Raw genomic sequence first — 15,168 nt, 5'->3', positions numbered from 1 at the left:
TCAAGCAATTCTCCTGCCTCAGACTCTGGAGTAGCTGGGATTACAGGTGCTAACCACCACACCTGGCTATTTTTTACATTTTTAGTAGAGACGGGTTTCACTATGTTGGCCATGATTGGCCAGGCTGGTCTTGAACTCCTAACCTCAGATGATCCACTCGCCTTGGCCTCCCAAAGTGCTGGGATTACAAGCCTGAGCCACTGCGCCCGACTATTCGGTTTGATTTTTTTGGGCCAGAAGACATCATAAGTTGTCACAAACTTTTACCTAATGTCTGATTGTCTGTTCTTTGGTGACATTAGCAGCCATTTCTGATTATTACTTAAATCTGTTATCACATCGGGGTTGCAAAAAGGATGATACTCTAATTCTTATTCCTGCTTTGTTTATTAGCTGGAACATTTCTATAAAGAGAAACTTCCCCCTGTTACCTATTTGAAAAGATAGGATACCTGCTTGGATCTTTCTCTTTTTCAGTTTTCATCCTCCAAAGTGACTAATGATATTTTTATTTTAAATATCATTAGGATTCATTCTAGGATCCTCCAAAGGTGATCAATTAATTTTTTGTTTTTTTTAGAATCATAAATTCTTGGGTATAACACATCCCACTGGATATCCTATTGAAATACGTTCAAGTCTACCATTTGAAAACAAAACAAGCCCCTCACTGGATCTCTCCTGCCTTCTTCCTGGCCAGCCTTCGCAGTATCACCTGTACCAACGCCCTCTACTTCCTGACCTCTAACTCACTCTTTAGCTCTCTTTTAACTGGAGTGTGGCCCCACCACTCCGCGAAAGCAGCTCCTGCTAAGGTCATTAGTGACAGTTATTTTGCTAAGACCAAAGGTGACTTTTCAGGTTTCACCTCACCTAACCTTTCAGCACTGCTGACCACTTCTTTTCTTCTTGAAGCACTCTTTTCCCTTGCTCCCGTGACACTGTAATGCCCTGTTTTTTCTCCTGCTTCTCTGGCTACACTTCTTTTGTTGGTTTTCAATCTTAACTTCTTACTCAACTATGAAATCTCAGCAGTTTTAAGGTTCAGTCTCAGAATATTAATCTTCTCCACTATACTCTCTGTCAAAATGATCTCATCCACACCCAATCATGTACACAAAAATGTCTCACAACAAATTTACCTCTTTACCTTTGATCTCTGTCTCTGAAATCTAAACTTTATATCCACTGCCTACTACATAATAGCTCCCTTTGAATGTCTCAGAATAATTCTACTTATTGTATACAAAGATAAAGTCAGAATCTATGAAAAAACATCATCCTCTTCTAGCAAATGCCAGCATTTACCATTCAGAAGCACAAACTCAATGTCATCTCTGACAACTCCATGTATCTCAGCTGCCATACCCCCATCTATCACCAAGTCCTGGTGATTTATTTCCCAAATATATTTCAAATATGACTCCTTTCCACTTAAACTAGCACTACAAACTTAATCCAAGCTACTGATCCTCTCACCAGGACCACCAAAAGAGCCTGCTCTTTGGGTTCCTCTGATCTACTTGGTTTTTTCTCCAGACATTCTTTACAGTGTAACCAATGCAGACATAATCATGCAAAATCCTGGTTAAAATTCTTCAACAGTTTACCATGGCTCTTAGGATAAACTCCTAACATGGCTATGCTTCACCTAGAATCTTGCTCTCCTGGAGGACCAGCCTTCACTCATTGTCTACGTTTTTTATGCTAAAGGACTTTTGCACATGATCTCTCTGAAATGTTCTTCCTTCCTTCTTACACTCATCCTTCAGATAGGCACTCAAAAGTTACTTGCTAAGGGAAGCCTTCCCCTGACGCCCCCAATCAGATCATATCCCAGGATCACAGCCTAACCCAGCATCTTGCATATAGCCTTCATAGACTTGTCATAGCTGCAGTTTCACATTTCTGCATGTGATTATTTGGTTAATGCTGATTTTCTCCACTAGGTAGCTTTCATGAAATCAAAAACTGTGGTTCCTTTGTATTCTCAGTGACTGCCATATGTTAGGTATTCATTTAGTATATGCTGGATGAATGAATAAATGCTCCAATTTCTTGAAATTAGCATAGTTTAGCACGCTTAGACATGTACTCGCTGAACGTACTTTACATAAAGTACTCTATATAAAGTGCACATAACAGTGCCTGTACCTTGATAAGAATATTACACTAATATTGTAAAGATATCATAAAGTTTAGCTGTTACTATTATTACTGATTTCACACCCTATGACAGAAACTATTTTCTGATTACCACTGATTGTATTCCCAATTACTGTGCTTAACTCTATTTAAAAGCTGGACAAAAACCACCTTCTTATTTTCTGTTTTCTTTGCAACTACGGCCATGAGACATACTTCTGGTCACTGAAATGTAAGTTTTCTGGGAGGATCCTAAAAACCTACTGATGTCCTAAAACAAAACAAAACAACAACAACAAAAACAAACAGAGGGGCAGTGGGGAAAGCTATGGCAGTCCCGTCTCCTTTTTACCTCATGTGAATAGGAATGTGATGCCTGGAGCTGCAGCAGCAATCTTATAACTCTGAGGGAAAGGCCAGTGAAATGGCAGAGCCACTGAAACACCAGAAGCAGCTACCCACCTCCAGCCTTCTCCTTATATGACAAAAATAAACCCTTCTTTTACTTGTATCTACAAACAATCTTGATATTCCGCTCAGTAACAAGATTCCCTTCCAGGTAAATCCCCTTATATTGACCAATACTTTTTTTCTTTTTTTCTCTTTTTTTTTCTTCACTAAATATCTCTGTTACTTTCCTTAATACTGTAACCAAAATAAAATACCTGGTTTGTTTCTCTTATAAAATAGAAAATGAATTACAGCCTTAAGAACTAAAGAAAGACTCTTTAAATTTCTTATTTTGAGTTAAACATATATGGGGATCAGAATAACACCTATTTGGTGACACGGCATCAAACAGAATTCAGGGTACTTTGTTCATTCTCAGATGGAAAATGAAGTTTTAAAGCATTTTAGTGTCTACTCAAGAATATCAATATTAGCATGTGATATATTCTGATTTGATTCCATAGTCAAATATTATATAAATATGTAGCTGGACAACAACTCAGACACTCTATACACAGAGATTGACTATGCACAGAGACTGTATTTACTTTTTAGAAATGTACATGTAAGACATACACACAATGCTTTAAGAACTGATAAATCAGAAGGTGTTAAACAGATTAAACTGTGAATTCTCCTTAGTGAAACCAGGATGTTTCACTCATATTCGTAACACGGCATAAAATTTAGGTTCACACATTGAGGGTAAGACTTAGTTGCATGTAATGTTCGTAGAGTAAAAAGGGATATCAACAAAATGATCTCGGTCCAATGCCTTTTGCAGTTTGTCTCAGGTCTGCACCTAAAATGGGAAGGATGGACTAGTTTTCAGACTGTGCTCTACAAAGCCTAACAGCCAAGTCTCCAAGCCTTCTACCCCTGGAAGACAGAGCAGATCTGTTTTTATCTGTTTAAATATTTATTTTCTATAAAAGGTTTTCTTCAAAATAATAACTCAGCTGGGTGTGGTGGCTCATGCCTGTAATCCCAGCACTTTGGGAGGCCAAGGCGGGCGGCTCACTTGAGGTCAGGAGTTCGAGACTAGCCTGGCCAACTGGCGAAACACTGTCCCTACTAAAAATACAAAAATTAGCCGGGCGTGGTGGCGGGTGCCTGTAATCCCAGCTGCTCGGGAGGCTGAGGCAGGAGAATAGCTTGAACTGGGGAGGTGAAGCTTGCAGTGAACCGAGATAGTGCCACTGCACTCTGGCCTAGGCAACAAGAGCCAAACTCCATCTCAAAAAAAAAAAAAAAATAATAATAATAATAATAAATAAAATAAAATAAAATAAAAAAGAACTCAATAACTAAAAATAATTTGGAAACTACTGGACAAAATTAACTCCTAAGTTCTTTCTAGTATTATCAGTCATGATAAAAATAGTTTTTTTTTTTGTTTTTTTTTTTGAGACAGGGTCTCACTCTGTTGCCCAGGCTGGAGTGCAATGGTGGGATCTTGGCTCACTGTTGCCTTAACCTCCCCAGCCTCAGGTGATCCTCCCACCTCAGGTTCCTGGCTAATCTTTTGATTTTTTGTCAAGATGGGGTTTTTCCATGTTGCCCAGGCTGCTCTCAAACTCCTAGACTCAAGTGATCCTCTTGCCTTGGTCTCCAAAGTGCTGGGATCACAGGTGTGGGCCACCGTGCCTGACCTTTCCTAAATGCTGAATGCTTTAAGAGCATCTAAATATGTACACAAAAGGAAAATTCATGTGATAATGTGGGCTTGACTTATTTTCAAGAATATATTCAAACTGAATTAACGTACTTACCTTGTGAAAATGCCATCCACAATCCCAATTGTCGCTTCTTCTGCAGGAACATAGGAGCCAATCTGAGCCATGATGGTAATCAATGCAACTTGTTTTATGTAGGAGCTCTTTCCACCCATGTTTGGTCCAGTAATTATCATTACTCTCTCTGAGTCCTCCTAAAAATTAGAAAGGAATTTCACTTACTGTACCAGAAACGTTTTTAGATAATATCCACAATTGTCTCATAAATGGAAAGGCATTAGGCAAAACATTACTTTGCAGCATAAATATCACAAAAGGAAAGTGGTCCTCCAGAATCCAGGATCCTCCCAGAACACTTACATTTCACTGACCAGAACTGTGTCTCATGGCCATAGTTGCAAAGAAAACAGAAAATAGAAGGTGGTTTTTGTCCAGCTTTTAAATAGAGTCCTTCAACCTGAACTGTGTGATACTGCAGAAAAATAAATTCTTAGCAGTACACACAGCTGTTCCTGGGTATTAAAAAGGAAATAAGACCAGAAATGGATAACTGCTATGGCTTTCTCAGTAAGCATTTTTTAATCTGCCTATGTGCATGTTCTACCTATTGCTTACGTTTAAAGTCTATCAATTTTCATTTGTCCATCTTAAAACAACAGGTATTACACATCTAATTGCCCACGGCCCTATTTGGGGTTGGCAGCACATATAATTTTTGGCAGCAATTTTTCAGTTACAGGTAGATGACTATTAAAAGATATTTATAACATCAAATTCTAGACATTGGTTTATCAGCATTTAATTATTTACTAGCATTCACCAGAGCACGTGGAGGAGGCAGAACTATAACTCTTGCAACAACTTAATTTTCTAGAACTTCTCTATATTGATCAATTATAGTATTTTCCAGGTACACATCCCGCTAAGGGAAATTGTCCAAATACAGCCCTTGGCAGAGGAGTTAGCCCAGGGCATCCATGCTCTGTGCTATGTGAATCCCACCCTTTGGCAATAGCTGCCTGGTCAAGAGTAGCCAAGCCGGTCAAGCATGGTGGCTCACACCTGTAATCTCAGCACTTTGGGAGGCCAAGGAGGTGGATCGCTTGAGGCCAGGAGTTTGAGACCAGGCTGGCCAACATGGCAAAACCCCAACTGTACAAAAATTAGCTGAGTGTGACGATGCCAGTTACTCAGGAGGCTGAGACACAAGAATCGCTTGAATCCAGGAGGTAGAGGTTGCAGTGAGTCAAGATAACGCCACTGCATTCCAGCACGGGTGAAAGTGAGACTCCATCTCAAAAAAAAAAAAAGCCAGAACCAGCCAATGGGCCTAACATAAAAGCTTCTCAAACTAGGCCAATCAAATAATCTTTTGGGAGTTAACCGAGAATCAGAGAGGTTCAGTTACCTGGTAACTTGAAGAGAGGCTAAAAAGAATCACAGAAATAGGCCACAAGGCACCGGGGATCATGAGTAAGTAGTTATGAGAAAATAAAAGGTATGATGAAAAATTATTTAGACTAGGAGTAAAGAGGATAGTTAGTAATGAAAGGAAGGAAAGATAAAAGCCAAAATGAAGTGAGAAACTTCACATAAACAACTGGGTATCAAAGTAAAGCCTTATAAAGTGTTGCTAATGGGGGATAAAAAGAAAACCTGTTCCATCCCTAAAGCTGTATCGTATTCTAATTCGCTACACATTTCCAGTCTCCCTAATGCCAAACTGTGCTAGAGATCTTTCTCTTCCTGTGTAATTCCTTTTTCTTATGGCACCATATGGCTTTATATTGCACCTAATACATCTCCATTACTTGAAGGAACTTGAGTATATCTGTTTCTTGTGACAGAAAGAGCTTAACACAGTAAGAACCTGGAAAGTAGTTTCATATAAGCAGAATGATAAAACTAATGATAAAAATAAAGTGAATTTTACAGAGAGTAAAAAATAAGCATGTCATAAAACAATGATAAAACTAATGATAAAAACAAAATGAATTCTACAGAGATTAAAAAATAAGCCTGTCATAAAATAATCAAATATTGACATGATCAAATATTTTATATCTCTTTAATCTCTTTTTTAATATGTCTTTATCTCCTTTTTTAAAAATCACAAAATGACACAAGAAATAGAAAACCTAACAATCCTATATTTATTAAATTTGTAAAAGCCCACAAGAAAAACTCTAAATGCAGAGAACACCCCTACTGAATTCTTGCAAACATTTAAGAAAGAAATAGCACCAATATTACAAAACTTCTTCTAGTGAACAAGAATTTTTCCCAAATAATTTCAGATTTGGATATCAAGAACATTGATATCCAAACCTGATAAGAACATTACAAGAAAAATTACAGACCAATTTCACCCATAAATATACATGCAAAACTTCTTAACAAACTATTAATAAGTCAATCTAAGGTTATATAAACCACTTAGAGCTTTCGAGAAATACAAAGTTGGTTTAATATTCAAAGGCCAATCAATGTAATTCACCACATTAACAGAATAAAGAAACCATACAATTATCTCCAATAACACAGAGAAAGCATTTGAAAAAATTCAACATTCACTTGTGAAAAAAATGAGGCCGGATGCGGTGGCTCACGCCTTTAAACCCAGCACTTTGGGAGGCTGAGGCGGGTGGATCATGAGGTCAGGAGATTGAGACCATCCTGGCTAACACGGTGAAACCCCGTCTCTACTAAAAATACAAAAATTAGCTGGGCATGGTGGCGGGCGCCTGTAGTCCCAGCTACTCGGGAGGCTGAGGCAGGAGAATGGCGTGAATCCAGGAGGCAGAGCTTGCAGTGAGCTGAGATCGCGCCACTGCACTCCAGCCTGGGTGACAGAGCAAGACTCCATCTCAAAAAAAAAAAAAAAGAAAAGAAAAAAATGCGCAGGAAAGGGAAATAAAAATAAAAGGTATAAGGATTAGAAAGCAAATAATAAAACTCATTATTCCTATACGTCATGATTGTGCTCCCAGAAAATCCAAGGAAATCTTTAAAAACTGAACTTTAGATACAAGTTCAGTATTCAAAAACCAACTTTTCCCCTATATTTTAGCAACAAATACAGGTTGAATATCACTTATCCAAAACACTTGGGGACAGAAGTGTTTCCAATTTCAATTTTTTGGATCTTGAAATATTTGCATTCTAAATAAAATCTAAAATGCTCTGAAATCCAAAGCTTTTTGAGCAACAATATGATGCTCAAAGAAAATGCTCATTGGAGCATTTCAGATTTTAGATTTTCAGATTAGGAATGCTCAACCTGTAATTCAAAATAAAACATTTTTAATGATACAATTTACCATAGTATCAAACGAAATCAAATACCTAGGAATAAATCTAACAAAATGAGCAAGACTCTACACAGAAAACTACACAACATTATCGAAAGAAATTAAAGAAGATCTAATTAAGTGAAGGAATATACCATGTTCATGAACTGGATGACTCAATATTATAATGCTATAGTAATTATAGAAGTGTGATTTGGCACAATAATATACATATATAACCAGTGGAACGGAAAGCACAGAAACAGACTGACATGTATACAGTTCCTTGATTTATGACAAAGGTGACATTGCAGCACAGTAGACAAAGAACAGTCTTTTCAACACAGTGTGCTGGGAAGATATGGAGAGCAATTTGGAAATGCCTAGTAAAGTTAAAGATCGTGTACATTGGTCTAGATGACCCAGCAATTCCTCTTTTAAATATCTATCCAAGAAACATACAAGTGCTCAAAAAGGCATGTATAAAACTGTTCACTGTAGTACTGTTTGTATGTATTCATAACTGACAAAAATAGAGATAATCTAATTGTCTATTGTTAGGAAAATAAATAGATCTACTTGTACAATTATTAAAACAATTATTTACAATGCAGAATACTAGGGCTCAGTGAGACATTAATGTATATTTTTTAAAATACACAAAAGATGATTATATGCTGCTAGTATATATATATATGTCAAACAAAAGAATAAAAACCATGCATAAGGATAATAAATAACATCAGGATAATGGTTACCATGTAGGTTAAGAGGTGAAGATGGAGAAAAAGGAATAGCAGTTATTTATGTATGACCTTAGCTGTATCTGTAATTTTTTATTTACTTAAAAAAACTCCTAAATATTACAAAACGTCAATCTCTATGACATTTGTGTGATGGGTAAATGGGTGTCTGTTATACTGTTTTCTATACTTTTTCATTGGCTGAAATCATTAAAAATCAAACAAATTTTCTTAGTTATTTCATGGATCACCATCACGAACAATTCAATAACTCCTTACAAACATATTTATGTAATTTACGAATAATTCACATAACTTCCAAATGACATTTTGTTACTTGGACTTCAGAACACTACATACAAATAAAGCAAGAGAGAAAAGTACAAAATGGAAAGTGAAAGAATGCAATGCCAGAGAGAATGTAATGTAAGAATGTAATGCCAGAGAGAATACCATACAGAAGGGTTACGTATGTCATGCCAAGGCTCCCTGAACTGTGACAGCATTGTTAAAGGAGCTGTCTCAAACAGGATTACCAAATTCAACAAGCACATGAGAGTGACCAATGGAATGCAGAAATAGAAATGTTTTTAAATGGTAGTTTAGAAAAGATATGAGAAAAAAAGAAAAAATACACACTTTTTATTTTGTAGAAAACTTAAGCCTTCCAATACCTTGAAAGATAAGAGATTTATACTTACTGTTCAATTTGGCTTTTTCATGCAGTGAGAATCAGTAACTTGACAGTGTGTTATTTAAAAGTATTAATTTGGTCAACTAAAATAACTTAATAAATCAGATTTCTAGTGGTAAAGCATATTATAATACCGTTTAGAGTTAGAAGACTGAGGTTCCATTTCTGGCTTAGCCATTGGTTAGATACATTTCATTTCTCATCTGTAAGATTTAATAATAATAGAAATCCTAGCCTTATGTGCATTTTGTAAAGTTTAAAACAATTAAGAAAATATATATGAAATTCCTTTGAAACTATAAATGCTCTAATCATTTTTATAAATCATAAATTCTTAAAAATAAAAGATGCCCAAAGTAGCCACATGAAGTCCCAATGCCCTATAAATGAATTAACTGAAAAAGAAGAAATGAACTAAAACAAATGAAAATACATTTGGCTTGGGCCAAAGTCAGATGTGAAACTTATTTGAAGGCCTTGATGAGTAAAACAATGTGTGTGGCATTTACATGAATAGAAATGTTACTCTCTTTTGAATTTAAATTGTATATACATTGGTGAAAAAGATGTATTACCCAAAGTGAACAAGCAAGTCTGACACTTTCCAATATTTTCAAAAGGAGTAACATTTTTATATTGAACTACACAGAAACTGCTGGCTTTTAAAACTATACAATCGTGTATGTGTTCTTTGAGCATTTTATTTCTCCTGAATTTAATACAGAATGAAGTTTTTAGTTTATTTGAACTTTAGGATTTCAGAACTAATTGATATACAAAAATTAATTCATTGTATATATAGAAAAAATATCACATAAAAATTTAGACTTCACAGTTCTAATATTTAAACAATGTTTATTTAGCTGGGAAACAGGTTTCTTCCTGACACCATCCACCAGTAAGTGGGGAGTGACCGAGAGAACAAAATGACCCTTAGACAACTTCTTCAACCAGGTCAAGGATAGCTACCAAAAACCTGCAGCAAACACAGGCTTAATGGTGAAATGGTAGAAACCTTTCCTTAGGTCAATCAAGACACTTTTCATGGAGTGTCTTTTCAATCCACATATTCATGGAGGTCCCAGATAGAAAAACATGACAATAAAAAGAAATAAAAAGGCATTAGACAAAACAAAACTGTCATTGTCATTGGCTGCCCACAAGGAAAACCAATCTCTATACAAAGTATTATACATATATAATACAAAGTATTATAATTAATGACAGGATCTCTAGCAAAATGGCTAGATTTAAGATCAAGATGGAAACTCAGCTGTATTTTTGTATAAGAGCAGCAAATAATTATAAGACTATTGTAAAAAAGATATGACCTATATACTAACAAAAAGTACTTAGTAATTAATCTAACAAAAGATGTAAAAATCCTTTATAGAGAACACTTTAAAACTTTACTGAAAGGACTTAAAACCAAAATAAAAATACAGCAGGTCCTCAAATAATGTCATTTCATTCAATGTCATTTTATTACAAAATTAATAAGGAAAAATACATTCCCAGCCAGGGCACTGTTTTTGCACATCCTCCCTATGCCTGTGTGGATTTTCTCTGGGTATTCCAGTTTCCTCCCACATGCCAAAGATGTGCAAGTTAGGTTCACTGGTGTAATAGCCTCGGTCTGAGTGTGTGTGTGTGTGAGTGTGCCCTGTGATGGGATGGCATCCTGTCCAGGACTGGTTCCTGCCTGGTGCCCTGCACTGCCAGGATAGGCTCTGGCTACCTATGACTCTGAAATGGAATAAGTGGGTTGGAAAATGAATGAATACAAATGACTGTCAAGTAAAAATTCATAAGGTATGTGATAATCATACAAATGCATGACAATAAACTGATATAACACAAAAGTGATAAGCAAGTCTGCCATATGTATTGTTTTTGAGCTGCATGGTAGTAGGAGGTGCTTCTTAACAATCTTCACTACACAAACATTTACTCCTTGATTTAACCCACCATCACTATGACCTCTGTCACTCCCTGATTTACCAAAAATTATGTATACAACAATCTTATTTGTTTTTATTAATATTTCTTAAACATATAGCTCATACTTATTTCAATGTTTAATATTAGAAGTGTGTTGGGTATTTAGAAGTTTGATGATGTTTTCTGTGGCCAGAAATATGACATAGGAATTTAACTTTGTTTATAACCATTAGCCTATGGTAAAACTGGTTTCATTATATGTCATTTCACTTAAAGTTGCAGTTATTTCCTTTTTATTTTTTTGAAATAGGGTCTTGCTCTGTCACCTGGGCAAGAGTGCAGTGGCGCAAACATGGCTCACTGTGCCTCAACCTTCTGTGCCTCAAGAGATCTTCCTGCCGCAGCCTCCAGAGTAGTTGGGACCACAGGTGGGTGTCATCACATCTGGGTAATTTTTTTGTAGAGATGGGGTCTCCCCATCCCAGGCTGGTCCTGGGCTCAAGTGATCCTCTCACTTCAGCCTCCCAGTGTTCTGGGATTACAGGTGTAAGAGTTCATACCCAGCCAGCAGTTTCCAAGAACCCACTGAGAATGTTAAGTGAGGACTCACTGTATCTACTGTTTTCATGGAGGGACATACTCATATGTTCACATATATATCACAAAGATGTCAACTCCTCCCCAAATGGATCTATAGGGTCAATGCAATTCCGAAAAAAACTCAAATTTTTTCCCCCAATTAACCGAGTAAGTTGATTCTAAAATAAAGAGAGGAGCAAATGCTAAAGAGAAGTCAGAAAGTTCTATTAGAAAAATAGAAGGGGAGAACTTTCCCTACAGATGTAAAAAGTTATTATAATGCTATAGTAAATAAGCTTGTGTGATTCTGGCTTACAGACAAACACTGACTAGTGAAAAGTAAGAGTTCAAAACAGTCCCATAAAAATTTGGAAACTTAATATATGATAAATAATTCCATAAACTGATGGGAAAAGGATGATTTGAAAATTGGTACAAAACAATTGATTACCCATATAGAAAGATATTAGATTCCTAACTTATATCATGCATAAAAATAAATTCTGGGTCAGGCACGGTGGCTCACGCCTGTAATCCCAGCACTTTGGGAGGCTGAGGTGGGTGGACCACCTGAGGTCAGGAGTTCGACAGAAGCCTACCAACATGGAGAAACCCCGCCTCTACCAAAAACACAAAATTAGCCGGGTGTGGTGGCGCATGACTCTAATCCCAGCTACTCGGGAGGCTGAGGTAGGAGAATCACTTGAACCCGGGAGGCAGAGGTTGCGGTGAGCCAAGATCGCGCCACTGCATTCCAGCCTGGGCAACAAGAGCAAAACTCTGTCTCAAAAAATTAATTAATTAATTAATTAATTAATTCTGAGTAGAATGATTAATGACTTAAATTTGAAAATTAAACTTTAAAATGTTGATAAAAAATTATAGGAGAATATGTTTAAGATCTCAGGGATTGAAAGAATTCCTTATTTAAGGCACAACACCATTCACCCATAAAAGGAAGGACTGATACATTCAACTTCATTAAAGTTAAGGCTTTTGTTGTCATCAAAAGGTATCATACTGAGGCCGGGCAGTGGCCCATGCCTGTAATCCCAGCAGTTTGGGAGGCCAAGGCGGGCAGATCACTTGAGGTCAGGAGTTGGAGACCAGCCAGGCCAACATGGTGAAACCCCATCTCTATTAAAAATACAATAATTAGCTCGTGGTGGCGTACACCTGTAGTCCCAGCTCCTCAGGAGGCTGAGGCAGGAGAATCGCCTGAACCCCAGAGGCAAAGGCTGCAGTGAGCCAAGATCGAGCCACTGCACTCCAGCCTGGGCGAAAGAGTAAGACTCCATCTCAAAAAAAGGGAGGGGAGCATCATATTGAAAGTGAAGACAAAAAATTACTCTAAGTAATCTCCTTAGACTTATATAGTTACAAAATATATTAGATTCCTCATCATTTAAAAGTTCTATGATACAAGTTCAATGTAAAGTGCAGAATATCTCAAATTTTCTAATAAATAAATTATAATGTCTATTTCAGTATTTAACTGTGTACATTAGAGGAAATTTAGATGCTTGAAAAGTCAAAAATAGTATTAAGAAGACTTAAGTGTATGGAGAAGTTTTTTCCACCATTCCTTCTAAAATGACTTGCCTGATCACTATGTTTCCCAACCCACATAGCAGTTTTAACGCTCTTGGCTATTTTGGTCTGAGGTTAGGTACCAAGACTACAACTTTTGAGAGCCAGACACTGCTGAAGCAGGCAAGGGAAATACCAACACACTCAGTGCTTTGCTTTGGCATCTACTGAAACACAAAATGTGATGAAAGTTGTTAGACTAGAACAAACTTCAAATAAAAACTTCACTTTCTGGAGATGATGGGTGGATTCCTGTGGGTCTTTTGGCCCAAGATATCAGAAAACAAACATTACAAGGTAAGTTATTCTGTCTTCACTCCTGTGACAGTGACCAAAAAGATCCCTATTGTTGAAGGCTAACAAAGAACAGGACTGCCTAATCATATACATATCATCAAGGTCAAATTAATTACTTCCCTCCCAGAGTTTCATTCACTATTGCCAGGCATGGTGGTATAAACAATGATAGCCCTTCAGGCTGGATTTGCCACCTGCTGACTGTAGATCCTAGGACTTTGAGTGAACTTAGGTGGTAGTCAGACAGTGGTCACTATGGGCCTTGGGTAAGACCCAGTGTTGTGCTGGCTTCAGGTCAGACCTAGTGCAGTCCCAGAGGTGGTGGTCACAGAGGTGCTTGTGTCACCCCTTCCTCAGCTCCAGGTGGCTCAGCAGAAACAGAGAGGCTCCATTTGTCTGAGGGAAAGTAAAGGAAGGGACAAGAGTCTTTGCCTAGAAATCCAGGGATTTCTCCAGAATAGTATGCAAGACCACCAAGGTGGTACCTCTAAGAGTCTACAAGAGCTACAGCATTACTGGGCTTAGGGTGCCCCCTAATGCAGACACAGCTGCAGTGACCACAGATTTAGATCAGAACACCCAAGTCCCTTTGAATACTTGGAAAGCCTTCCCAAGGAGAAGTACAAACAAGCTAGACTGTGAAGGCTACAATAAATACCTAATTCTTCAATGCTCACCGGGTCAGACCTGAATCCAGTGCAACACTGGGTCTCACCCAAGGCCCATGGTGACCACTGTCTGACTACCATCTATGTTCATTTAAAGTCCCAGGGCTCTACATAACCAAAAGAAAGGAAATCAGTATATCGAAGAGATATCTGCACTGCCATGTTTATTGCAGCACTATTCACAATAGCCAAGATTTGGAAGCAAACTAAGTGTACATCAACAGATGAATGGATAAAGAAAATGTGGTACATATACACAACGGAGTACCACTCAGCCATAAAAAAGAATAAGATCTGTCATTTGCAACAACATGGATGGAACTGGAGGATATTATGTTAAGTGAAATAAGCCAGCCACAAATTAAAACGATCGAACTCATGGAGATAAAGAGTAGAAGGATGGTTACCAGCGCCTGGGAAGGATGGTAGGTGGTGAAGAGGGTGAATGGTCCCTGGGTACAAACATATAGTTACATACAATGAATAAGATCTAGTATTTGATAGGACAACATGGTCACTATAGTCAACAAAATTTATTGTACATTTAAAAATAACTAAAAGAGTATAACTGGATTGTCTGTAACATAAAGGATAAATGCCTGAGGTGATGGATACCCCAGTTGCCCTCATATGAGGGTAACATTATTACACATTCTGTGTCTGTATCAAAACATCTCATGCTACCCATAAACATATACACCTACTATGTGCTCCCCATTTTTTTTTTTTTTTAAAGAATCAATTCCATGAGGTACCATGGCAGGATTATTCATGACAGCAAAGAGTAGGTAAAACAGTGAAACTTTTAGGGCAATTATGGTATATCCATATTGTTGAAAACCATGAAGCCATTACAAATTACCTTAAGACTTTTTAAGAATATAGGAAAATATTCATGTTATAATATTAACTAAAAAGGCAGGATATAAAAATTTTTTGTATAAAAAATGGCTATTTTTTTAAAAAAATTGCAAAGAAAGACAAAGGAAACATTTCAAAATGTTAACAGTGGCTGTCTTTGGAATTAAGGAGCAA

General features: G+C 37.1%; 1 protein-coding gene across 1 annotated transcript in view; it reads right to left on the bottom strand.

The window, feature by feature from the left end:
- Nucleotides 1-15,168, bottom strand: part of MSH3 (mutS homolog 3) — a 220,591-nt gene that overhangs the window by 60,215 nt on the left and 145,208 nt on the right. Inside the window, exon 20 of the mRNA XM_015140339.3 lies at nucleotides 4,368-4,525. Within this exon, the coding sequence (XP_014995825.2) occupies nucleotides 4,368-4,525 (158 nt within the window). The remainder of the gene's footprint in view (nucleotides 1-4,367; nucleotides 4,526-15,168) is intronic.

This window comes from Macaca mulatta, chromosome 6 (assembly GCF_049350105.2).
Source record: "Macaca mulatta isolate MMU2019108-1 chromosome 6, T2T-MMU8v2.0, whole genome shotgun sequence".
Taxonomy (NCBI): domain Eukaryota; kingdom Metazoa; phylum Chordata; class Mammalia; order Primates; family Cercopithecidae; genus Macaca; species Macaca mulatta.
This window is presented reverse-complemented; position numbering and strand designations above follow the sequence as displayed.